General features: G+C 40.0%; 1 protein-coding gene across 9 annotated transcripts in view; it reads right to left on the bottom strand.

The window, feature by feature from the left end:
• PIEZO2 (piezo type mechanosensitive ion channel component 2) overlaps nt 1-27,988 on the bottom strand; it is a 311,173-nt gene that overhangs the window by 129,977 nt on the left and 153,208 nt on the right. For all 9 annotated transcript variants that reach the window (XR_012659159.1, XM_075084668.1, XM_075084662.1 and 6 more), the window contains exon 5: nt 10,027-10,189. Coding sequence is in view for 8 of the 9 variants with exons in the window: in XM_075084668.1 (XP_074940769.1) it covers nt 10,027-10,189 (163 nt within the window). In the remaining variant the exon portion in view is untranslated. The remainder of the gene's footprint in view (nt 1-10,026; nt 10,190-27,988) is intronic.

The following is a 27,988-nucleotide window of genomic DNA, read 5'->3' as shown; positions in this document are numbered from 1 at the left end:
GCCAAATCGAGATAGAGAACAGGCAAGGAAACAGTACAGCCTCTGTGGCAGCTATGGCAGCTACTATTGCGGCCACGGCCAGAATGTCCATTAGCTACTTTGGGGGCTGCTTTATTAACATCCAACTTTTAAATGTTTCATCTGGTACAGTATAAACACTACTGCACAAAGATATCCTCTAGTCCCAGAGATTTATTTACTTAACAGGAAGCCTTAACTCCAACCTAAAACCCATTCTTGCTTCACAACAATCCTTGCTTTGTACCTACGTTTAACAGTATTGTGTCTGTAAACACAAATTTGCTCGTTTATTGACTTTTTTATTCTAGAGAGGACATGAATGAAACGCTTCAAGAATTCAAATAATGAGTGCAACAAAATGTAACTAACCAGAATTGTTACAACTAAGGATATGCAAGTCTCAGAATGGACACACCTCCCATCCCTGCGAATGCATTGCATCAGTTATCAGGACCTCTCAAGCATGCAGTGCCAAGCTCACAAGAATAAGTTCAGAGTTCAGGTGCTTCCTCCTTCCAGTTGGCTCATAGGTGATGTACAAACAGCCTCTTTTGCACTGTTTTGGCCTTTCAACCCAGTCAGAACCAGGAAACAAACAGAGAGGAGTGAGAAAATGAAAAATAAGCCTGACAAAAACATAGTTATGTGAAGTTCATCAACTATTTTTAACATATTGCTTCTAGAATTTTTATCAAAGGTTAAATGAATCCTGCTGTGTCAGTGCAGTTTATCGATTCATCTATGTATTATGTGGACATTGAAAAAGTTATAGAGATGCAGTGATGAGCCTCATTATCAAACTTAATGTTGAGATGCCACTTTGTGTTTTCCAAGGGTCTGGATTGCAGGTGGCAGAAATGCAACCTGCAACTGGATTGCATGGCAGCACTGCCATGCTCCCAAGGCAACCTGCTTGTCATGTGGTTATGCTCTGCAAAGCACCTCTGTTCAAACAACCTCCTGAGGAGCAGGGCATAAGTTCATTGACTTAAACACGTTCTTGTTGCCTCTGAATTGCCAGTGTGGCTGCAGGGCTCACCCCAGCACCCGGCCACTTCCCAGAGCCTGCTTCTTTCCTGGGACACCCTGCAGCAGCCTTTCCCACACAGCTAGAGGTACACAGGTTCGGCACGAGGGCAGAGCTGTACATTGCGGCAGACCCTGCTGTTTATTGCTGGGGTTACCAGAGAAGTGCTTTCAAAATCTAGATTAGCTTGAAGGTACCTGGTCTGGCTTGTGGAAAAGATAGGTGCGCCCACTTCGTCAGTAGATGAGAGCCTCCAGCCACAGTGCAGACCGTGTAGACTGACCTCCTTCTGGCAATTTTAATAAATCAGGAATCTCTCTGGCTGTAGCATCCCACAGCTCAGCATAGGCTCCCTTGCTCCTGACAGCCACACCAGTTTATTTAAAGAGGGCTGGATTGTCTTCACACTGCCCTGCAGTTTGCATGCCCTGAGGCACACACTCATGGTCTCCTGCTGACACTGTTACTGTAAAGCCATAATCCTCTCTTTGGCAGAGAATGAAGAAATCACTTCCTGTAACTATTTATTTACCTTTAATTAGATATCTTATTTTTACTCCATACCTGTGATAGAGTAGCACAGACGCAAGTTATCAGACATCTTTAATAAGTCTGTTCAAGCCGTTACTATGTCCAAATTTCTGGACTTTCTTTTCATTTTAAAAACCTTAATGCTTACATCGAACAGTTGGGTTAAGGAAACATCTGAGACAAGCTATTTGATTCAACCGCATTAGTGCCAGCAGAACTAGAGAAACAGACTGTCTCTCTACTATCACGCTGTTTTATTTCAATTTCCTCCATAGTACCTAAGCCAGTGCATTCAGTCTAGATGGAACATACCATAACATGCCTGAGTTCCTATTTTCAAGCTTGCTCAAAAAGCGCCTCCCCCCCAAAAAAAAATAATCTTTATCATTTATCTTTAGAAATGAGATAGTTACAGGAGTAGGAAGAATTTGTTATCTACTTGCCTTTAGGAGCAGCATATCGTGTAAAAATGTATATAGAAAAATAAATCAAAATAACACAATATTCTTTAGATATCCCAGCTATGAGTACAAAAGCTGGAAAAGAAATTTAACTGCTACTTGTTTTGCCATCAAAGGATCTGCAAGCCCTAAATGGGATATAAATGACTGTAGTTTTAACCTGCAGAAAATACTAAACCATGCTAAGGTAATCAATTGTTGAATTTCCAATTTTGCAATAAATTGTAGAGCTCCAAAGTTCTTCTGAAAGTGTCAGCATGTGAGTAGTTGATTTCCCTGCTTCTTCTGACATAGACTAGATACAAAAACTTCACACCAACAATTCCCACATGCCGTTTTACTTGAGCTCAAAGAAATGGAGCTGCCTAGCAGAACTATCTTCTTTAAGGTCATCTTGCGTGAGATACACGTGGTGCTCAAAGGAAGCTCAGGCAGGTCCACAGGAAGCCAAAGGGGAACACCACTCTACACGCACACAGGGGGTGCCCATGGAGGTAGGGCTCCAGGCTGTAAGCCAGGACAGAAACATAAAACCACTCTCAGAGCTCAGCGCTCTATACTTGCAGGCTCTGGGTGACTTAGGGGAAGACCCTGCTAAATGAGCTGAACTCATCAAGCATGAGACAATTGCAATGAACTTTTTGTTAGGTGTGAAATTAATGAGATAGAGGCATTTTGGAATTTAAACAGTATTCCAAAATTTATACTGCACAACTGAACCACTGAAAAGAAAAATCCTAAATTAACTTTAAGTCCTATAGATCTTAGTGAAAAATTTTATCACTGACATCTATAGTGTGCTAAAGCTTGAGTTAAATGCCTACCCAGTATTAGATAAATTCAGCAGGGATGTACATCAGAAATAACTTTCAATGTGTTTGCAGTGTTTGATAGTAATGAATGACATACACTTCCACAGTGATATCTCCTGTAGGAAATAGACATTCATTACAAAAACGGATCAGCTATTTACTGGAAGCACATAGGGACAGAGGCATTCAGCGATTCAGAGGAAATGAAAAATAAAAAATTAATTGAGACAAGCACAGTTCTGAAGCAGGATAACAGGAAGGCATCTCATTAAATCCTGTATACAATAGATATTGTACTGAGAGGGCCAAAGATTATTTCACTTCCCAATGTACGTACCGCACCTGAGCAAACACCAAGTGATTTCAGCAAGAGACTCACTTCGCCAGTATGGAAATACAGTTTCACATCTTGACTTCAAAAAGCTGTCAGGCATATAAGCCAAAAGCAAAAGAGAGGGGAACTCACAGGCAGAGGTTGGTGGTTTGGCCAGAGATTATTAAACACGTTTTTTTCAGTGAAAAGGAAATAGGAAGACTTGGGTTATGACTACAAGGCACAATTCAGTACAAACCCTAAATGAGTTAGTGCAGGTATGTGAAGCAGCACAGCACCCACACGGAGTAATTCCTGGACCAAGGAATACGTACATACAATGTACTATTATCCATCTTGCTAAGAAGCACAATGAACAGCCCAAATGGAATGCTGTGGTAATTTGCAGTATTGCCTCAGCTGGTACAGAAGTGGCTTGGGTACTTCTCCAGTATCACCCTGAAGAGCCACCGATCACTGGGAAGAACAGGGGAATGGGAAATCTCATCTACAAGAGGATCCAAAATTACTTGACTTCTTTTGTCTTGCAGAACAGACTTTGAATAAATATGGGTTTTTTTTCTCCCAAAATATCACAGAAATAAATGCTAGGGAAGGAAACAGTATATGCAATCAAAAGAGCAATAGAACTAAAAGGGTTATAATGCAGTTATGAATAAATGTACCAGCTAAATCAGAGGTTTTTTATCCACCAGAAAAGCAAAATTACAGAACAGGGTCCTGTCAGGAGCAATGGGATACAGAAAAATTGCCCTGTTTCAAGACAGTGCTTCCTACCTTCCAGAGTGAATTGCGTGATGCAGCTGCCTGCAGCAGCAGCAGACTGAATTCCATGACCCAAAAGATTCCTTCTTGTACGTGCTATTTATCACTTAGGCTGTCTGAAGGCAATTATATTCCAGTATTTTGATCTCCTGGTTATCACCTCTGTATCTTAACATTTGGAATTGAGGACTGTTAGACAAGCAAACAAGTAAGCCCAGTGAAGAGCTGCCACAAGAATTTAATTATACCTCTGTCATGTTTGTAACCGAAACAGGACAGGTGCATGCTAAAGTTTCATGCTGAGCAGATTAACAGCACTTGCTAATACGTAATGTATTGCACTATGTAGCATTATGTAGCTGAGGTTCTGCTGTAGTATAATTACATATTTGTGTTAAGACTTATCCGAAGACACGTGCATCAAACCAAGAAGCTAATGTAACTTGTAAACTTTTGACCCTTGTTAAGATGAGATGCATTAGGATTGTTACTGAGGGACGCAGCTGGGTAAGGTCTGGCAAACTTCACCACTACAAGCATTGCGAGCAAAGCGATAAGGGAGCCTCACCTACTCTCGTTAAACCACGGAAATAAGGTGTTAAGTCCTACTTACACCATGTTCAAAGCACACTAACATGCACTGGGCTTGAACCCGTTCTTCAGAGTTCAAAACCAAAGAAATATTTTTAACCAATTAGAAAAGGTAAGCACATGCCATGCTAAACAGAGATGCCAATGAAAAGAAAAGAGAAGTGAAAAAAAGAGCTGTCATCAAGAAGCTAAAAGAAGCCAAGATGTTCCAAAACTCTCTAAGAAGTATTTTTTCTCTCTTTATCACCTCTAATATTTTCTACAATATTTTCCACAATAGCCATCATTTGCTATCTCTGAAGAGAGCAAACATCGAAGGAGCAGAAGTTGCATGTAGAAAGATGTTTAGAGAAGTCAGGGCCAGAGGCTCCCACGTCAGTCAGAGCTAATGAAGCTAGGTCAATGTTTGATACTGGCAAAAGAAAATTAAATGAAGATAAATAAAAAACAATAAATAATATCAGGAAAAATATACCCATTCAAGGCTTTAAGACAAATGAGATGGCCATCTAGACAGTCTCATGGGCATCACTCTAAACAGCTCTAAGGAGATCTCTGCATCTGAAGGCAAGAAAATTGGTGAGTTGTTAGCAACTACAAGGACTGGGACATCAGATCCTTCTTGCAGCTGTGCTCTAAGACAAACTAATTATCCATATTTTATGGGATGTCCTGGTAGGTGATACACTGGTAGAATTGTCCAACCCAACAATCTCTGAATCTAACAGTGAATGTCACAATACCATCATTCAAATCAACAATAAAACCGTGCCTGAAATGCTGAGGCATTGCTATTCCCTGTAGCTCAAGAGAATATTGCAGAACTACAGCTAGTTCAGAAAAAAGTAATGGAAACAAAAGAAATGGAAAAAAGAACAGGGGTTGCTTACCTTTAAAAGGACAAATATAAAAGATAATAGATACATTTGATTTCTCTTACACCATCTCACTCTGTTTTATAACATGTAATACAAGAAACGTTCCATAAAATTAAAGGGTATTAAATTAAAATAAAATCAGAGAGCACTTATTAAACTGGAAGTCCTTGCTTCATGACGCCACCAAAGCCAAGAAATTAATGAGGTTTTAAAAGGGTCTTGATAATTATATGTTTAACAAGATTATTCAGAGTAGCTAAAATTAACAACAACATTTTTTGGAAGGGATTTGAAACCACATGTTTTAGGATTAAAGCCAGTCTCTCACAGGATAAATTATAATGTTGGAGATAGGAAAAAAGGGTATTCCCTTACTTGCTTATTGTCCCTACCCAGAAGGTACCAGCTACTTTTAGGATGAGGATACAATTTCTAGGCTAGGAAGTCCTTGGACAAGGCACAAGACACGTGTAGCTCTCAGAGGCTATCTACTCTGTCCCGTATGTTTTGCAATCATACTTGGAGACCTGGACCCACAGAAAGCTCCCGATGTACTACGTGTCTGATGTAGGCGTAGGACAAACAGCCCTGTCACTATTTAGAAAGACAGAGCTAGGAAACAGAGGATTATGCCTGTTCCTATTTGCCAAGGGACACAGAAGCTGAGAGACAGATGAAGTAACAGGCTAGAGGACACAAACCAAGTTTGTGGCCAAAGTGAGAACCATGCTGGTCCTCCTGACTCCAGGCCAGTATCTTGACTCCAAGCCAAGCTCTCCTCACATTCTTCCCAAACCTGAGTTTATTTTAAAACAATTTCCTTGTTTTCTTTTTTTGTTTTCCTTTTTAAGATCCCAAACAAGCTTCTGCCTTCTGCAGAGAAGAGGAGGGGTGGAGGCTCTGGGACCAAGCTTGCCTCAGATTATGGGGCAAAGTACAGACCCAGTGGTCCCATTTGCTTTCTAGAAGAGTGTGGATGAGAAAAAAGCTTGAATGGGCACGGCAGCAAGTGCTGTGGGAGGAAGCTGCATTTAAGACTACGACTGTACATTTCAATTAAGATCAACACCTCTTCTAAAGTTTACGTTGTGCAATCTCAGAAGGATTTTCCTCCCCCGCACCGTCACTTACAATATTAGGCAATTCATCCACAGTCTCAAGAAAAGCTACTTCCTTTCTAATACCTATCAGACTGTATATACTGTATCTGCATTTTGGCATATAAACCACCATCTGCACCAAATCAAAAATGCTGTACTTTCAGCTGCAGCTGGGAGTTAACTGTTCTTTCCTATTTTCTTCCACCTTTTACACCTTGTGACTGGCATTGTGCTTTTCAGCATTTGCAATCCGGGCCTGTCTCCAGCTGAATTCACCTGCTTTAAATTTTCTGAGCCCTAATAAAAAAGGCCTGCAGACACGTTTGCTCCAAGTGTGCAACCATTTAGGGGTGGTAATGAGTTGGACCGCAGCCTGGTATCTGGCAGACCTTCCTACTTCATGACTCACTGTTAATTAAAACCACACTCTTTGCTTATTCCTGGGATAGTGTTACTTACAAATAATTGAGTCTCTCTCGCTGCCTTCCCCCAGTTCTGTTCTGCAGAATACACTTTTCTGATGGAGATCTGTTTCCCTTAAAGTTGGATGCAGGGTAATGAAGAAAGATATCCATTTTTCAATTAATCCTTTTTGTCCTTAATTTGGATTCTGATACTTTTTCCTATTTTGAATTGCATCTCAATTTTGGGCAATCTGATCCATTGTACTCTACAGATGGTTTCTGGAGGCTACTGCCATGACAAAGTACAGCACAAAATTGAGTATCACAAACTGCTACTCAATGCCAGGCATTTTTCCAGCATGCCCATACAACAACTGAAATGTGATGGGTTCACACAGAGCTTTGAAAAGGTCACTTTTAGAAGTATTAAAACAATTATTTAATAGGTGTTCTTATACATAAATTTTGGAAGGATTAATGTTTCTTTTTTTTAATTAAGCGTATTTCCGTAGTATTTCACTCCCCCCCAAAGCAAAGAGGTCTGAGAGTTGCGCCCTGTAAACGATTTCATGCAAAAGGTAAAGCTGCAAGACAAACTCTCTGCTCTTGCCTGGAAGTCACAGTGCTGATTTATTGATTTATAGAGCCACCTCCGGCTATGCATCTAGAAATCTGAAAAGTCACCTCTCTTATGGCTCTGTTGAGCCTGTTTTAATCAGCTGTTACATTCTTAACAAAATCTCGTACCACGGATCTCAGATGACCGGTGGCAGGGAATCTCAGCAAAAGCTCTTCAACTCTGTAATTGGCTATGGGGCTGGTCTAACAAACCCAGGACTATTTCCCTTTGAGGCACAGTACCAAGCTCAACACTTCTCCTGAAGCATTTGCTTGTAGGGCAGTTATTGCTGCAACTCCTTTTGCATTTTCTAATTCAATGGCATTACAGCATCAGTAGAGAGCCACACCAACACTCAGCCACAGGCATCGCTCGGCTCATGCAGAATTCAAAAAACGGGTTGCTTACTTAGTTTTCACATTTCCAGTGGACTCTACCAAGGAAGAAATGAAAGTTATCATGTGAAACCCACAGTTTGGATTCATTTTAGATCATGCCAATATTCTCCCAAATTCAGACACTCAGCTGCATGCTCTGCATATGCATTAGGTTCCTTACAGTCATTCCTGCCAAATACATATTCCTAGCAGATTCTGCTGCTTCTGCAGCCTCCTCCTAACTAGCAGAAATTATTCCAGGATGTTATGTGCAGACACCTACAAAGAGAAAGCTGAAGTTGGAAAAATATATTTAATGGGTATTTAATTTTCCACTCTCCACTTCACCTCATCTTTAAAAAAAAAAAGGCAAGTTGTTCTGATGCAATTTCATCATTTCAGCTGAGAAGATCACAATTCCTTAAAGCATTGGGGTTCACCTCACATGACAGTAACTATTATCCCTTTTTAAAAAAATTTCCTGTGAGTTTTGGGTGTCACTAAATCTAAACACAGCTGCTGAGTTCACTAGATAATCTATAATACATACCATTTACAGAACATAAATAATATTTGCTGGGTTTTGATGTGAAGAAGTAAAATATATTTACACAGATTTTCATTTGTCCAGTATCAACATTCCTTTGCAGTCAAAGTTTTCTCCTTCTTCTCTCCCATGCTTGCTCATTGTGGAGTATTCTGGCCCATTTAGTTGCATTGGTGGATTGCCTTGAGGTAGCCAGTCTAGGACCAGCCCAATTTAAAGCTACACTTGGCACTTCAAAGAAGTCTGTTAGAGACCACTTTGGTAAAATGCAACCTTTTTAAGAGAGACAGGCTGAACACAAAACATGTCAATTAGCCACACTTCTTAATACTTCAGATGTCTCCCCTTATGAGTATAGCCCGAGATTCTAGCCTGATGCTAAATCCATTTTGCACAGCTCCAACATTAAATCAGATTTAAAGCTGATAAAACTGGCTTCCAGGAGACAGAGCAAAACCTTGCATACACTCATCAGACCGAGGCCTATGTATCCTCCAATGTGTAGTTAAAGGCTACAATCTTCAGGCAATCCTCAGCTGCCAGGAGAACCCATAAGAATTACAAGCAACTGAATATAAAGCCCAGTCCTGATACTGATCACTCATGTGCTAGAAACTCGACCAGCTTCTGGCAATACCACAATCCAGACAACATGGCAACATGCAGAGAGGCTTTTTTCCTCTCTATAGTGACACCAAAATGGGCAGCTGATCCTCCTAAATACTTTATCCACTTCAAAGTGAAATTTCTATTTGAGATGAGGAAATTGCAACTGTCTCCCCTAAAAAAAGTTTTGAGAGTTAAAAAAAAAAAAATCCACCCATATGTAAAACAAGACAGAAAATGAGCCCCAAGACATGCTAGACAGTCTGATAAAAAACATGTTAAGATTAGTAGTAGGAATTTCTCTGCACCCTGGGCTAAATTCCCACTGCAGCTTGTTATATTATAAAATTGTTCCCCTCCTCCTGTGGATTTTTCTGCACTTAGTATCTCTGCCATTCTTCGCACCAGTAAAATACACAGCAAACCCATCAACACCTCCAGCTAAGCCATTCCCCAAAATTATCCTCAAGCTCACTCACTATGACCACAGTTTCAGATAACTCCTTCCATGAATGTAATACACAGCGTCTCTTCCCTTCTCCTAAGAGTAATTTCTGATAATCACTCAATTGCTGCTCTTATTCTTGGATAACATGTTTGGAAACGCAGATGACATCTAAGTAACTGAGCAATGTATGCAGCAAAACAACCTTGTCGGACTTAACCAGCAACTCTGGTGAAGAAACAACTTGTCATCGACTGTCGTGGTCGTTTCTTGATTCAAAACAATTTGAAAAATTCAGTAGCTGAATTTTCACGTTCTGCTTTGTTTTCTCAAGATAGTAACAACTGTGGCTTTCCTACTTTAAAAACAATTGTTTAGTTTCCTGAAAATAAGTTGACTTCTTAACATACCCCGCGCTCATGAAACCATCTCAGAACACATCTCAAACAAGAATGCCAAAGCTCACTATTAGCTAAAAGCTGTACAGATAGAAATGTGTATTTGATACCATTTCCTCATTTTCAAATTGCATGTTGCACTGTGCTGCATCCTCGGTTACTGGCTTCTGAAACATGTTGCGGCAGATGAGCCATATTGTCAGACTAGCAATGAACATTCCAATATCTGGTACAAATAGTCTGATCACGTTGCCAGCATCTGCTCCTTTCACACTGTATGGGATGAAACAAACAAACAAACAAAGAAACATTTGTTACTTCTAATGACATTTTCAACTGGAACAGAAAGTCAGCTCAAGGCAAAGGAAAAAAAAAACCCAAACCCCAGCAATAAGAAAGCTTCACAGTATGGGAAATAGGAATATGACCAAGGAACTTGGGAGGTTGGATGAGATGATCTCTAGAGGTCCCTTCCAACCCCTACCATTCTGTGATTCTGTGAACACTAGACAGACAGATATTTTTGCTGTCCAGAAGTACAGAAAAGTGATTATTCACTCAGAGTTCACTTGATATTGTAGTGATACTTAGAATTTTGATGAACCCAATTCTGAATCCATTTTATGGATGGCAACACAAGAATGACCTTCAAATTCAACAAGATAGATTTCAGCTGAGTTCCTAGAAGATCCATGTGTATAAATCACGATCTCTTCACTGGCACCCTTTGCAAAGACAACAGCATCCAGCTCCACCAAGGAGGTCAAGCAAAGACAAGATAGCATTCATATCACCCCTAAGTGCGCCCTAATCATTCCTGGCACATGCAGGAATAACCAGAAAGTCTGTAATATTTTAATATGTTTTATTATGTTAACTGTTAATAAGTTTTATTCAACCAAACTTCTTAAATACCTGTTGGGGTATTTAAGTACTAATATTTTAGTACAATATTTAATTACTAATTAAAGTGTTAGGTCCTCGCCAAGAAAACATTTCTTCCCCTCCGAAAGCTTTGTAAGGCTGGATTAATTTTATGTAGAAAAAAAAAAATTGCACTGCTTCCTTGTGCAGGTTTAATTGTTTAGGCTGGGAAATATGACTTTATAGGTTTGGATGTGGTGTCTGAATTTAGTTCACTGTTAAAATGGAGAGCTTGGATCCAGATTTAGTGGCACAATGATCAGTTTATTAAGCTGCTGCATGGGTTTACTGAACTTTTTACTGTTAATGAGAGGATATAATCTTATTTAAAAGTGTACAGCATATACCTGCCAATCTTGAAGTTAACACATGTTAAATATGCAGCTCCAGTTTCAATTTAATATTTTTTATAGGGCTTTATGTCCATAATCAGTTCAGAGGACAGGTGAGGCATCTGTATATTTCCTTGGGCATAGGTGAGTATTCTAGACTAGCTCCTCTCAGGCTGAACCTGTAGAAACCCTTGACAGGTTGTTTTATAGATGCAAAAGAAGAGATCACCTCTGGCCTTTCTTTATCATAACACTAGCAGCTTCAAAGCCTGGAGAAAAGCTATTTGTGAAGGAGTTACCTGCAACTGCTGCAATTAACTGCAGATCTAGAGTATCTAAAAAGTCTCTAATGGGATTACAATGCAACTTCTGTCAGAGATCTTGCTGGCCTGCTCATAGGTCCGAAATCAAATCCTACATTTCCATCACTGCTGCTGACTCAGCTTTTCCACTGCCTCATACCTTGCAAAATAACAGATGCCCAAAGTGGGAATAAGGTAAGTGACCGGAAAGCTGGCTTTAAGGTTTGTTTCAACAAGTACAAATGAGTGTATCACAGGAAGTTGTGAGCAATGTGCAGGTCTGGGGGATACTGTCCTGTAGCACAATTATGAAATGGACGCAGAAGTACTACTGAACTGGTTCAAAACAGGAGAGGGAAAATTCAAACTCTAGTTCTTCTCTTCCCGTGCTCGGAGTTAGACACAGAATAAGCCAACAAGGTGCTGCCTAAGGAAAACAACTTAAGATTTGAAATTGTATCTTCTCGTAAAACGAAAAGAAAGAAATTGCAATCATTCAACCAGAAAACTTCCTCTTCTGATGCTCCTTGCTGTTATACATTAACCCTGAATGGTCATGCACTATATGGCAGCTAAGTAGCTTGAAAATGTTTTGCTAATGTCTTCAAGTTGTACTGAAGCAGAGAAAAAAATTAAATAAATCACTGAAAGGCTTGTAAAAGAGTTAAATGGCAAAATCCTTGCTGGATTGCTTGCATGTTTCTTGTGCTGCTGCTTCAAGCAAAGCACACTGTAGAGTCAACTGGCATGTGACAGCATAGCCTATCTGTTTTACATTACAGAAAATACAGGCTTGACATGTCTTAGTTCATATTGCAGTACTGTAGCTCTTATTGTCACTGAAGATTAGCTAGTCAAGGCACTGAGTCTTCATTTCTCCTTTGGCAAAGAGCAGTAAAAAGTACATGTTTAACAGACCTAATTCCCGACAACAGTGCACCCAGGACTCACAGTAACAATAATGAATTAGTTTCACTCATCCTGATGGTTATGCCGAAACCTGCATATTGAAGTGGTTTTACTAAATAAATGGCAACAAAATCTAAATTCTTGATTCTGAAAGTATCACTCAGGCATTTTTTAGAAAGAGTTGAAAAAACCTGAATCCAGTATTACTTAGTGTAAGAACAGTAAAAATTTGCTAGTCCCATATTGAAAAACTGATCAGATTACTTCTAGGTAATACTTCTGTAAGTGAGCTTTTTCTGCACATAGGTATGGAGTCCCATCTAAGATTAATTCTGCATCACTTCTGAACTTAAAGCTCAAGTCCATGAGATTCAGCCACTCACACACAAACAAATTAAATTGTGGTAGCCTTCAAATACTAGTGCTTCTTAGTGGCACCAGGTTCTCCTTCCTCACATTGTACTCCCGTGGAGCCACGCTGGGTCCTCCTTCGCGTATCCCACTCCCCAGAACAAGGGGAGACCCCAGCGGGAGCACTGCCTCTGTTGCAGCTCACATTTCTTTCCACTAACCCAAACCAAGTGCTTCTGATCTTTCAAAATAAATCATTTAGCATGTTGTTGTGAAAGATGTAATGTACAGTTCAGGCTAGCAATAGAGAGCCTGAATAGTGATATTTAACCACAGAGCAGGGAAAAATTCTGCACAAGAATAGTTTATTCACTCAAACTCGTCACAAACATATGCTGTCCCTGTCTTCCCATAAAAAGGAAAACAAATTCACCTTGGTCTGATAATTAAAAAGGAAACAAAAGATCACTTGAAAATAGAGAAATGTATATTCTTCTGTAAAGCAGAATAATAAACTGCTTCATTTGACTCCAAGCAATTTGCTCCCCAGTTTTTCTCAGCAACAGCTAAAACAAAAAACAGTCATTCCCACATGTTATCTCTGGCAGTACAAAAAAGAATGGTAAATACTGCAATCATTCCACAAACATTTCTCGCTTTATTTGCGCATTCACACATGGTCATATTTTGCATTTGATAACAGTCTATGCATTGTGCTCTTTGCTCCAAAAGAGGCTCTCTAACGACAAAGTTAAAACAGAAGCACAGGAAACCTATTCAAGAGATCTCCTAGAAAACAGCTTTTTTTAATCCCTGCAAGAATCAGTGTACAATGAATTGGTTATAGCCCTTGATCTACAACTAGTACAGAATCATTTATTCATCTAAACGAAATAATTTACCTACAGGGCAACTTTAATAGTAATAGATATCTCTGACTGAAGCTTGTAACTCAGCCAGAAACGTGGTCTGAAATGTAATGACAGTAAATAGCAGCTTTAGAATTATTTTCCCCCTCTTTTGTTCTTTCTTACAGGATACAGAAAAAAAAAACCAGGACATCCCCTCCAAAAATAAAAGTTATGGGTTTGAAATGTGTTTCTACCTCCCCTTGACCAAGTAAATTACGTTGCACACATTTTTTAAGGCAAGAGACTACTACAGTTATGGTTGCAAAAGCTCCTCTGTAACAAAAACAATTTTTTGGGGACAAAAGGGTTTTTATGACTTTTGCATCAATATGTGAAACTGTTTTATTACAGACCCCTACACAGCGTTTTCATCATTAGCCCATCTGTGTTCCCCTGTTGTCTTCAGCTGTATACTTTAAATTTAAACTACTTTAGAAAGAGATCATCTTCATCTTCTGTGCTTATACAGAATTCTTCTAGGACTGTGTGACCCTGGTCCATTTCTGAAGCTCATTGGTGCTAAAGAAATTACTAGGCAAAATTTCCCAGTTTATCTGCATTGAGAATAGAATTAGCTGTGGACATACAGGTTAAAACTACTCTCTTACTTCATGTACACTCACTAGCAGTCAAACCAAAAACAAATGCTCTGAAGAAGCAAAGCCAGCATAACTTAAACATTACATTTTTGCTTCATGCTCTAGAAAACAGCATTTGATTTTTCTGAAAATAGTTTAATTTTTTTCCTTTCTAGAATAACCATTTCTCACAAATGAGAATTATTCATCTTCTACTGAATGCACAAAGTTTTGGTGATCAGTGAAGTGCTAATACTGCCTTACTCGGTCTGATTTAATTACTTTAAAATGGCAGACATATTACTTTCCTCCTTAATTCAGAAAAGCAGCACAGCTATTAAGAGTTCAAATTGCAATGGCTTCAATAGAAAAAAGTAAAATATATAGTAACACATATAAAGCGACTTGCATAATAATATATAAAATACTCCATATGTGGAATGAAAAACAATAGCCTTAAAACTCTAAATATTTAATGTTTTGTTACAAACAAAAAAAAAAAACAGGAAAAAAGAACAACTGATCTTTCTTAAACAGAACTCAAATTAATTCAGTGTCAGCAATACACCACAATGGTAAGCTTATGTTCAACAATAAGTCAAACAATGCCTCCAGATTTAAGCCCTGTAAAAAGCTTGATTTTATATTGAATACTGGGTAAACTAAGTATTTCAAACTTTATTTTTTATCACAGTTCTAAAAAATTCCCAAAAGCCTTATTCACTGCGTACTGTACTATCTTTTCCTTTCTCCCCTCAGGGGTTTTCTATAGCACTTGTTTACTTTCCAGTTAATGGATTTAATAAAACTGTCATTAGGCAACATTGCATTAACAGTTTACAGGTGATAAACTAAGGAAGAGATGCATGAATACTAATACTTTCCATTAATCTTGTTTGGTCACTGTAAGATATCTGATATTTCCAAGTGGATCTAAAATTTCAGAGTAATTTATGCATCACTGTAGATGTTTACAACACAATTCCCATGGCTTCACCTGCAACTGTAATCACTTGGATTGGAGGCAAATCAGACCCAAGATTCATAAGAATGGTCCCCTGGAAACATGGACAGGCAATATTACACAGGTGCTATGCAGTACTGTGCACAATTCATTCATTTATCACTAGTATCCTCTCTGTGATTCAAAAACGGTGGAAACTCTGACGGTACCAAAGGCTAGAAACGAGATTGCCTTGGAGACATGCTTGCTGATCCTTGCTGTTGGAAGTGGGTCTCGGCAATGGTTGCAGCTGGAAACAAGTTAAAGAGGCCCCTTGTCCTCTCTCAGTTTGAACTAAGGATGAAATGGCTGCCTCTGTACTTACTCTGCTGGGAAACTCTCACTTATCTGGGTCTGAGGACTGCGGATCCAGTCTGAGCCACAACCAGCACTTCAGTGAACATAGGACACTCACAGTCTATACTCATGCTGGTATGACTTGCCCCTGCTGGTTCAAAAGACAAGTTACATGTGATTTTGGTTCACATGGCAACCTTGATATGACCCTCAGGGCAAACATCCATCGTGAGTAAAGTATGCAAGTTGCTGAGCACTGGTAGGTCTGCCTTTAGTTGTTTCCTTACTTCATGCTCACCCACAAATTGAAAATAAATTATGTTACAAAAATAAAATACAGACTAAGTAATATTAATATCCACAGGGCTATGCATAGTCACCCTTAATCCTGCGCTGCCTTAATGTGACTGTCCTCTCAGTTTATGCAGAGCATGCCCTGTGTTTTACCCAAAATACCTGAAGTTGCACTTTGAGACAATTTTGGTCCCACAAAGTGAAAGAGTGGGAGGAAGAGGGAAGCAAAAATGCATAGAAAACTACTTATAAAAACATTTAGCATGCACTGACCTACCCAACAGACAAGTTCAAAGGGCTCCTGAAGTATTTGCAAAATCTTAATCACTGCTTACAAACTATGCCTGCATGGATTCGAAAACCAAAAGTACACTTCGCTTTCTCAAGAAAGATACCTTGCAATGAAGAACATTTTCTGTACTGCAAAAGTGCTTAACCACATCTTAACCAAACATTTGCTTTCCAAACACTGCTATGCAGAGAGAGAGTGCAGCTCTTTGAAACTAAATGCACATTGCCAAGTTTACGGTGCCTCATTGCTTGCATAAAACATTCAACATCAAGAAATTATGGATTTGTCCAATATGTAAAACATTGGTTCATGCCAATTTTTCTTTTTTAAAGCACCCACTGTTTCTTGTTGTTCACTGATCTTCTAATAAAGGGCAAATTCCAGCTTGCCCATGGCAGCATGCAGAAGACACAAAACTTAGCTGGGATTTAGCAGCTATCACGCAAAGCACTCAGCTGTGCTACTGCCAAACTCGTGACAGTACAACATCCAGCTCGCTTTGCCCGTGTCCCGCAGCTCCAAGTGTGGAGCAGGACTGATGTTGCAGAGCCAAGGGGAAGTGAGCACATTCCCCTACACACCCATGGCGCTGCGCGTGCCAGCCCCGACAGCGCTGCGGAAATGACAAGCCCATCCACAGCACAAATTATTTCAGGTCAAAATGGGAATGTGATCCCAGATGGAGGCAGAGCCAAAGTGAGCAGAAGAGACCTGAGGACACCTCAGCTGTAGGTGCATTTTGGTCTGAAATCTTCAAAAGAGACTTTCTATCACGAGTATGTATGCTTCTCACTTACTTCTCACACACACTTTGTATAGGGATTTGGCTAAAGCACTAATTCATTATTCATTGATCACTGCAAAACATTCACAGTTAAATCTGTCCATAATGCTCATAAATACTTGGTGACTGACAGCAAAGTGTTTACATAAAGGCATACAGATTTATTGCACAATATTCCTAACTAAAAAAAAAGTGCTGAGAAGACTGAAGCAGGCTGACATTCAGTGATTATTTCAAAAACATATTTGCTCCCTCTCTCTGCAGCTCTCACTGGCTGAAGCATGAACAGATCATAACTTCAAACTACTTTTTATTTCATTCTATAGCCAGCATATAATATATTCACAGAAAGTTAAAGACACATCTACATTTTCCATTCAGGTGCAGATGAGGAGGGAACAATACTTCCCCCAATTAAGCAAGAAACATTGTAAATTAACTGTCATTTTACAAAGCCAGATTACCCTCGATACGGAGGAAAGGCATGCAGCCACTAGGAAATGCTACGGTTTGAGCTGGAGTGCCCATTGCGCTTCAGCGAGCGCACAGGGGATCCCTCCAGTCCCCAGACCTATCCCTAATCCAAAACTATCCGAGTGACACATTTGCAGGGATGGGACTATTCACCAAGATCCTCAGTCCTCCACATGAAACAGCTCGCAGTCTGCCTGCTCTGGACATGGCAATCTTTTTCTTTGCAGCATCAAGCACGACAGGACAGAAGACGGTGTCTAACCTTCTCCGCCGTCACCTGCCTGAAAATCCCAGTGGTTTAGAGGCAAAAGCACATGGGCACTGCGGGAAGCAGGCTCTAGCCATCAGGGGCATGTGTGCAACACCTCCCCTCAGCCTCCCAGCTGACTTCGATTAAAACTGGCCAAAAGAAACATCCTGAATTAATCTTGGTCCACTTCGTTCAATTCTACAGTATCAGGTTGAAAAAGAAGGGCGGTAGGAATCAGCTGCAAATTAAATGTCCCAATGCCCTGAGATGTCACTTCTTATTTTTCTGTAAATGGAGCATACGATACAATTCCTGCGTGGCAAACAACCCACGTACGTGTGGGGAGAGGGCCAGTTCGCTGCACTGCTTGAGGCTATCTGCTCAATGGCTGGGATGCTTGTCCACCAAAGACATCTCTCAGGTGTGGGAGGCAACTGCGGTAGTGTTTTGGCAGTGTGAGAGACTCTTACCTTGGCTGAGCATTGAAAAGGACAGGATTGCTCAGATCCAAATGGGGCAAAGGAGCTGAAGTTGAGTGCTCCCGCTTTTACCTCCAAGCTGGGTGCCCTTTGTCAGCACACTGCAGCAGGCTGGTCAGACCCTGTACTTGGTACATTAGTACTCCACCAGCCACAGGCTTCCTCGTGTTTCATGTGCCAATTGCTATTTGGAGATCTCACATGATTTATTCATGAACAAAAACCAGCAAAACCAAAATAAAACACAAAGCCAAACCGTTAAGCATGCATCCTAGAGAGTTTTTGGATACTAATTGCAATGCTGATTGCTCTCCAGATTAAAACAAAGGCTGGCTCACATTCTGCTGCTGGTGGGTTTACCACTGCATTGCTCCTAGCTACCAATGTACTGCAGGAGGCTGGGCCCTGCCAACAAAAACACTGACAAGAGTCTCAAACGTCAAGTGCTCAAACAACGCAGGCCATAAAATACCTTGTATCAGATGCTCGTTTCCTTTGAGTCCCTAGGTTAAATGGCATGAGAAAAGTTAGCTGAAATTAATTTAGCTGAAAAGAAAATAAGCACAAGGGGTGGCAGGAAATGAGCAACCTAAAAACCTAACGCAAACAGTTGGATAAATAAGATTCTTACTGAATGGAGACAACTTCTGAGAGCACCTTATGCCATTGCTGAGGCAGCCCAGACCATCAGATCAACATGACACAATTACATGCTTTAGAGGCCACAAATTCTACATGGAAATTATACAATTGTCTGCACACTGAGAAAATTTGCAGTTCTCAAGGAGAACTTATCTGAGGTATAAAATCTAACACTAAGTAACTATGAAGCCTCAGTTAGAGATTGCTCTGCCATCACTTCCTTCCTTCAATTTCATGATGCTCCTTTACTTGTCATAATATCTCTTAGTCTGTAGATACCAAAGTGACATGTGGTTGCTCTTCTTTTTGCAAAGTACCTAGAATACTGTAGCACGCTGTTAGAAATTAGAAAGTAATAATCAGTTTTCAGCTTTTGGTTTCAATGTGGTAGGAATGGATTATTTTCTCATTAAGTTATTAAAACTATCCCTGTTCAACTTTAAGCTTCATTACCCTTTAGTCTCATTGGGTTGCTGACTGCACGTGTGCTGCAGTTGTTAGCAGAAAGTAAATTTACCTATTTGATTTACATCCCTGTGCCTCATGATCTCTTCCTTGTCTCCCTGGTTTTATCTAAGGTCCACCTGTGAGCATTATTAAGTCTTTTTTGTTTGTTAACCACCGGTGTTGCATAAAAAAGACTAAAAGCTGCCACCTTGGGATTTGGGAATCCTCCTGTCATATACAGCCAGTATAACACGCTTGTAGAGGGGGCTGGCAGAGACGTATCAGGATGAAAACAGGCATACTGTGCTCTGCTAACACTTGCTAGATTGAATGACCCCCTTCCACAGCTCCCTCTCCTGAAAACCTAAGTCTCCAAATAGAATAGAATAGAATAGAATAGAATAGAATAGAATAGAATAACAGAATAATTCAGTTTGAAGGGACCTACAACAATCATCCAGTCCAACTCCCTGACCGCTTCAGGGCTGACCAAAAGCTAAAGCAAATTATGAAGGGCATTGTCCAAACGACTCTTAAACATGGACAGGCTTGGGACTGTTCCAGTGTTTGACCAACCTGTTGGTAAAGAAATGCTTCCTAATGTCCAGTCTAAACCTCCCCGGTGCAGCTTTGAATCATTCCCTCATGTCCTACCACTGCGTACCAGGGAGAAGAGACCAGCACATCCCTCTCCACGTCCCCTCCTCAGGAAGCTGTAAAGAGCAATGAGGTCGCCCCTCACCCTCCTTTTCTCCAACCTAGACAAACCCAGAGCCCTCAGCTGCTTCTCATAGCACATGCCTTCCAGCCCTGTCACCAGCTGTGTTGCCCTCCTCTGGATGCAATCAAGGACCTTCACATCCTTCTTAAGTTGTAAGGCCCAGAACTGCACACAGTACTCAAGGGGAGGCCACACCAACACTGATTACAGCAGGAAATACTAGATGCACCACACTCTCTTACTATTTTCTAGAAGCACTGATTTTAATTATTGTCATCTTCCAGCCACAGACTACAATTCTGTCTACCTTAAAAATAATCTAGTTTTGACCTACTGGGTTTCAGACTTCTCTCTGAGCATACTAACAAGAGGAATCACTCTCTTTCTGCTCGTTAATTAGAACTGTCCTCTCATGGTCATATTATTAATATGCCATATTAAACTGAACGGGCAATCAGTGTTTTGCAAACATGCACAAAATTGAAGCGTGTGCCATGAAAAGCTGCTAAGTTAGAGCCTGTACCGGTCCTAATGAGAAAGGAGCGGGAATGGCATTGAAAGCCTCCCTGACTCCTTCTGTCAGAATTACACCAGTCACCTCAGCAAAACATCAGCATTGCCAGAGTAAGTCCCAGAACGGAGACAGGCCTGAAAGATCAGCTGGAGCTGAGGGTCTGTTCTATAAATGTGATTTTGCAAAGGGATGTGGCAACATATGTGTTATTTCCCACTCAGGAACTGCTCTCCAGAGGTCTTCTCCAAGCACCTTCACCTAGAATATAGACTTGAAGAAAGCTGATACACCAGGTAAAAAAATCATAATGATGCTGCCCGAGATTAACAAAGCTGTACCTCAGCTCACACGGATTCCTAACACACTGTTTCCCAAAAAAAACAAGGCATACCAGAAATAATGAAAAGAGATTGACTAGGAGGATGTTTCAGAGACTTCATTAAAAATTAATAGAGAGCTTTGTCTTTCGAAGTTTTATTGTCTCTTGGACAGTAAAGAGTAGGAGGATAAAGTTCTTTGCTCACTCATTTTGCCATGGAAAGAGAGAGCCAGATGATCAGCTGATACCAATTATAAATTATTGGTCAAGATTACAGAAGGAAATGAAATATGGGGGCAGACTGATCTGATTTCTAGCAGCACTGAACTGGAGCAGATGTTAGCATCAAGTCCTGTATCTCTTCTTTCCTCCCACATGTATTTTTCTCCTCTGAATGGTAGCCCATGAAGGGGAATCTTGGCTTCTCAGTAAGTTCCCATAATTCATCCAGATTTCACAATAACGGTATATATTCCTTTGCCTTCTGACAGTGTGCAGAGGCCACATGAGTCCCCAGCGAACCGGGGGTGTTAACCTCCGCTCCATTTTTCTCATCATATGCATATGGAAAAGAATATTTACTGGCTGCTTGGAAGAGTCAGTATAGAACATTTACTCATGTCAGAAAAATGGGGAAAACCCTATACTACAGAGCTCTCTTCCAGGGTTAGATTAATTTTTCAACACAAATGTTACTTTCTGAAACAGCCTCACTGATTTCCTCTTTTTTTCTGCTTAATTTTTCACCAATTTACACTATTCTTTCACATTAGCTCACCATTTGCCCAGAGCATTTAACAGTAATCTTGCTTTTTAATACAGACAAAATCTACTACGATTTTCTGTTCATTCAGCTACTTTCTTTTCTGCATATAGAAAAGGCCTTCATGTACCTGATTTTATTTCTATTAGTTTCCTGGTCATTCTGAGCATTTCCAGAGCTCTCAAAAAGAGGAATATTTGTCCACACTTCAAATGTATTTTAGGACTTGTGCACAGTGAGGTTGTTGCAACTAGCATATCATGATGAACATGCTTTAGATACAGAGCTAATCAGTTTTTTACTTTAAAGCATCAGGTTTTTACTTTAAAAAACTTTATTAGCTGGAGGAAAATTATTAAATTAATGGGAAAGAATACTATTATAGAGTCCACAAATGTATTCTTTCACCTTTGAATTACTTCAGGCGTTATTTTTATATCACTGTACGACTTACCCTTGGTTTTTTGCATTCATGCGCTTTATTCTCTTCACTGATGAGTTTTTAATTTAAAAGCTACAGCTGGTTTGACTGTTCATTCACAACTGTATCTGCTACAGCAATGAATCTTTCAGTTGTGCGTTCACTTGCCAATGTCATCACATCGCAGGGGGATGAAGTCTGATGGCAAACACACACATACACTTAAGCTACAGGAAGACAGCAAATAACTAAGAAGTAATCAAAGTAGTTTTTTACATGCTTAAGCAGAAGAAAGAAATTTTATGACACTGCAGTGACAGTGGGAGGGGCGGGGAGGGAAGAAGAGATGACAGACACAGAAGATAGATATGCTGCCATTTGCAGCAATATGGAACTAATATAAAGAACTGTACTACTGTTTCCACCACTCCGGCAGTTTGGTTGTCTGCAGTTTACAGAATCAGATATCTAACAGTCATTCGATTCATTCTCATAGTGCAGAAATCAAGCTAGCGTACTGCGGACAAGGTAGCTTAAAACCATTTCCCTTGTAAGACTGAGATGTAGTTACACCAGAGTGCTGTAAAGGAGTCTTTCACAGCTTAAACATTACCCTGAGAGTAGCCGAAGCTCTCCTGCAGATCCTATGTTTTCCTAAAGTTTCACCTTCTGCAGTCATGTGACTGTGAGAGTCACCAAGTCTCCCTTACGAAGAAAACAGATCCGTTTTCAGCCCTCACAGCTATGAAGAAAAGCTGAAATGTGAAGCAACTTCACTCTTAAAGGTTAGAAACCAGGAGAAAAAGTACCATTAATTTTAAATCATTCCACTTTGATGCTATTCATAATTATTTTTGGCATCCAATTTTTATTTATTTATTACTCTGACAATAGCAGAAAAGCCATGAAAATACTTCAGAGAGTGTATCTTTATATCTGCAAAAGAAGTAATCAATGTAGCAAGGAAAAGGAAAAATATATTTTGTTTCTTGCTAAAGAATATTAAATACTGAAACATACATATCTTTGGTATCTTCATCTGAGTGTATCTAGTACCAGACGCCTCTTTATAGGCAAGACAAATAAAGGCATATTGGAAGATATTCACATTTTTCAAACAGGCCACAAATAAGTGGCCACGTTTTCAGAAATCATAGATACTGACACCCTGCCTGGAAATCAAAATTTTCACTGGCCCCAAAATTATGGATTTTTATTTCCATGCTAAAAACGCAACACTTCCCACCTCTAAACTGACTTCTGTATGTGAGGTCTGTCCTCAGTTTAACAAGCAAAATTACAAAGTTGCTGTAATTAGAGACAGTCCCAAGGTGCAAAATTTGAATTTCTCTTTGATCCACATTGCTTCAGTAGACCTACTTTTAAGACTGGAAGCATAGGACAAGCCCATATTAACTCCTATTTTGTCCTGGGCTGCTAAATTATCCCATTTCCCAAAAGCTATCCACAGGGTTGGAAGCACTGAAAGTAACCTTATAAAAGTGTTTGCCTTGGCTTCTAAATACACCTTTGCTCTACTGTTAGAGACACACTGTGATGTATGTAAGCAACCCTCATCTATGCTGATAAATAAGTTTCAGGTTTGTTTGAAAGACTTCTCCAACTGGGGTATATTTCAAAGTTGACTTTTCTTAAAGAACAAAAGATAAAACAGGTACAAAAGCTACAATGCGAAGCCATGTAAAAGGTCAGTTCCCCAGGGCATAATTTAAGAAAAAGCAACAACTCCAAAGGTTCTATAATGCTTAACTACAGCTGAAGAGAAATTTTACATGGATTTCTCCCAGTAGTGTTTTCTATTTAAAATTTTATGCAAGCATGCTTAATGTAGTAAAAAGTTGTTATTACACTAGGACCAGGCACATTAGGAAGCATAGGACTAAGGAAGACTACTTCAGCAAAAGTGGATCTTTTCTATGACAAAAAAAAACCCAACAAAAAACCACACACAAGGAAAATGATTAGTGGGGTTTTTTTTTTGGCTTTTGAAATACTGCAGTAGAAACAGATTTGGGCAATGCTTTTATTTGGAAAATAAGAAGCGCAGTGTTGATTCAGCTAAGTTCCCAGCACTTGCAACAGGAAGATTACAGATAAAATGTTCAAGAGTCATAAGGATTCTTGAGTTACAAACCCAACTCACAAAGTGACTCAGGCACATAAAAGATGTTATTTTGATGCTTTTGAACAATTCAGAATATTAAATTGTTTTATTTTTAATGTTCCCAGAATCCAAGAGTCTCCTTTTCTTAGAGACGAGACTCTTCACAACCTTTTTGCCAAACTCAGCAAATTGACCAAAATACGCCTAGGATCAAGCAGCCTTGCTGTCACTGCAAGTCTCTCTGTAAGACAGAGCCTCTAGTGAGGAAGTAGTACCCTGACACTGCTGGTCCTCTTTTAGAGCTGGAGATAAATCTAATTTGATCCCTCAGGCCTGACAACCCTAACTTAAAAAAAGAAAAAAAAAGTGGAAAGAAAAAAAGTGGGGAACCTGCCTATTCATAAAGCATCTTGTAATTAATAACACTGATGTGCTTCTCACCTACACACAGCTGAACTTGCGATTTATCATAGGCATGTCACACTACTAAGAGCTTCATTATCTGCAAGAGCTCTGCCTCCAGGATGTTTGCGCACCAGATCTTTTGGTGGGTGCACAGGAGGCTGGACAGGAAGCAGGACTGTCATGCTTCCCGCGAGTAAGTGGCTTCTTGTCCTTCAGCCTGTCCACACAGAGGGTAAAACACAGTGATCACACAACTGTACTTTACGTGTATAACAAACAACATGATTTTCCTCTGGACTACCTGGTGTGATGTCCACCTTGGATTTTTAATCTGAATTCTCTCTAAATCAGAGAAGTTAGAATTCTCTAATTTCTAGAGAATTGACTATATTCTCTAAAATCTAGTTTATTTATGTCACTAACAATCAATTTTCACCTTGGTTCCATAATGTTTACTCTAATGAGATATACCCTTGAAGTCTACTGAGTTGCTTACATAATTAAGGACTGTGTGTTCAGACATCTAGCAAATTCATATTGCTGCTTTCAATGCTGCTTAAACAGAAGGTGTCAAAGTAGCTGCAATCAGCCCAGAGGAAATACCTTTCTTGGCATATTACAGTAATGTACTCTAGAAAATAGCCATGATTACTATAATTATTTCAGGTAGAGATTGTTTGTGTTAGCATTAAGATAATTGCTTAAATAGAAAAATGGGGGATTAAAGCCTAGAAAATCTCTTAAATCTGCTCAAAACAAATGAAGTTATTCTAGTGAATGTTTACATATTTCATGATATTTTTATCACATTTTTTAATAAGGAAAGCTTTGAGAAAACCCAGTAAGTAAGGAAGGAATTACTGGTCTAAGTATTTTTGGCCATATGGTGTTCATCTCCTGAAAAGCTTCTATAAAAAAGTCTCACTTGATGAATCTCTCTTTACCATCTCACAGGTGTGCAGCACAAAGACCAAAAACTATCACTAGCAATATACTTAAAAATACTCTGTGACATGATTGTTAAGAAGAAATGTGTTTTGCAAAAGGTAGGATAGTATATTGCAAAACTTAAGCAAATGACATCTGTCAAAAGTTTACTTTTCTTATAACTGGCTTAAGTTTAAAAGTTAGCTTTAGTTTAAAAAGTATGCTAAAAGAACCATTGGTAGAGGAAAGAATAGGATAGGAAAGGATAGGATAGCATAGGATAGGATAACAGAATAATTCAGTTTGAAGGGACCTACAACAATCATCCAGTCCAACTCCCTGACCGCTTCAGGGCTGACCAAAAGCTAAAGCAAATTATGAAGGGCATTGTCCAAACGACTCTTAAACACGGACAGGCTTGGGACTGTTCCAGTGTTTGACCAACCTGTTGGTAAAGAAATGCTTCCTAATGTCCAGTCTAAACCTCCCCGGTGCAGCTTTGAATCATTCCCTCATGTCCTACCACTGCGTACCAGGGAGAAGAGACCAGCACCTCCCTCTCCACGTCCCCTCCTCAGGAAGCTGTAAAGAGCAATGAGGTTGCCCCTCACCCTCCTTTTCTCCAACCTAGACAAACCCAGAGCCCTCAGCTGCTTCTCATAGCACATGCCTTCCAGCCCTGTCACCAGCTGTGTTGCCCTCCTCTGGACGCAATCAAGGACCTTCACATCCTTCTTAAGTTGTAAGGCCCAGAACTGCACACGGTACTCAAGGGGAGGCTGCACCAATGCTGAATACAGCAGGACAATCCCCTCTGGTTGTGCTCTGTTTGATGCACCCCAGGATGGGGTTTGCCCTCTTGGGTGCCAGGGCAGTCTGCTGACTCACATTGAGCCTGCTGCCGACCAGCACCCCCTGCTCTTTTTCTACAGGTCAAATAACAGAATGTAATCCATATCTGGGAATAATCTGAAGATTAATCAAATACTAAGCAGGAGTCTTGGGAGTTAACTATGACAGACGCTCTATTTGCCGCTGGAGAGTAGGGTACTTTCTCACCCAACACAGAAAGTTCTCCTACACTGCTGGAGGAAAAATAAACCAAACACAGCAGAAAGAGCGGCTTTAGGATAAATGAAGCCTCCCTGAAGGTTCTTCCCCACTGACAACCAAACCACCCTGAATCGGGAACAGCTGCCTGGCTTTACAGATACAGCCCAGGGCTGGAGTTAAAAGCAGAAATTCTTCATAAGCCACAGTTCTTAGGGCACCATGAAACACCAGTGGTAAATGGGATAATAGTCCAAAACGAGGGACTTATTAGTTCTGATCTCATTTCAGATTATGCTTGCTCTAGGGGCAAGGGCGGCTGCCCTGAAATTATTTCCTTCACAGTGGGAGCAACAGGATTAAGTTACTTCACAGGCTACTATGGCATGTCCAATACGGGTATTGTTTGTTCACAGACAACCAGAACAAGCTTTACTCACAGTAAGTTGTGCCTGAGCACACTGGGCTAGCTACACACTGCTTTTAGCAGTACTGGAATAAAAGTGGACATTGGAATAAAAGCCACAAAATTTAACTGATTTAATAATAATTTTAATAAAACTAGAATTAATGCATTTCTATTTCAGTATTTAATACTGACTAAAATAGTTAGCTGACACAGTATTAGGGGAAAAAGCACCCTTCAGTTTTCTTCATATCTTTTTAAAAAATGTTTTTGTTCTTTGCAAATATAATCCAATTCTTATTCTGGCTTTCTCTGTAACTCACACTTTCATTTCAAAGTCTCACTTTTTTGTCAGAGCAGCGAAGAAAACTCAATTTAACACAGAACCTCAGGCATGCAGTATATATCAAATGAAACTGAAAACACATTTCTTCCCCATTTCCCACACTATAAACAACACGAATACTTCAGCACACAGATGCACAAATTCCACAGCTCTGGCCACCAGAAAGTAACAAACGAGGGAAGCTTTGAAAATTAAATCAAAGCAACCTCAGTCCCCCTGTCTTCCCAGGACTCAGGACCCTGCGCTGCCCTTTGCCTGGAGACAAGTGCACGTGTGTGGGACGCCCCCCTCACTCACCATCCATCGCCCCTTGAGAAAAGAAGTGCAGCATTGCAGCTGGAAGGACATGAATAAGCCCTTCTGGTGTGGTCCTCTGCCCCCAGATCCCTACCTATCAATTAGGTATCAGACAGACAGAGAAACGACTAAACTGAGATATCACCTGGAAGACAACAATTCTGTTATAAGCAATAAACTACTCTTTTATTCACAGCCTCCCAAGGGAAGGTAGGGAATTGGTTCCATCTCCTCAGCTCCCTACGTTACATTTATCTGCTGTATTATTCAAAGAACACACATAACTGTAATCGCTGCAAAATAAATTCATATTCACTAACTCCTACGAGAGTACGATGGGCATCATATATCAGACAAAGATGTGCAAAGAATGCAGAGGAAGGCTATAAACTGACTGTTGTCATATGTGAGGCCTGAGTGGGCACAGCAATAGAAAGTACAAACAAAACACCAATTAATCTAATTTCTCTGATGTGAAGCAATTAAAGGATGGTATGCTGTAAAAGAGA

This window comes from Phalacrocorax aristotelis, chromosome 2 (assembly GCF_949628215.1).
Source record: "Phalacrocorax aristotelis chromosome 2, bGulAri2.1, whole genome shotgun sequence".
NCBI lineage: Eukaryota > Metazoa > Chordata > Aves > Suliformes > Phalacrocoracidae > Phalacrocorax > Phalacrocorax aristotelis.
The sequence above is the reverse complement of the archived record's forward strand: the minus strand, read 5'-3'. Positions and strand labels throughout refer to the sequence as shown.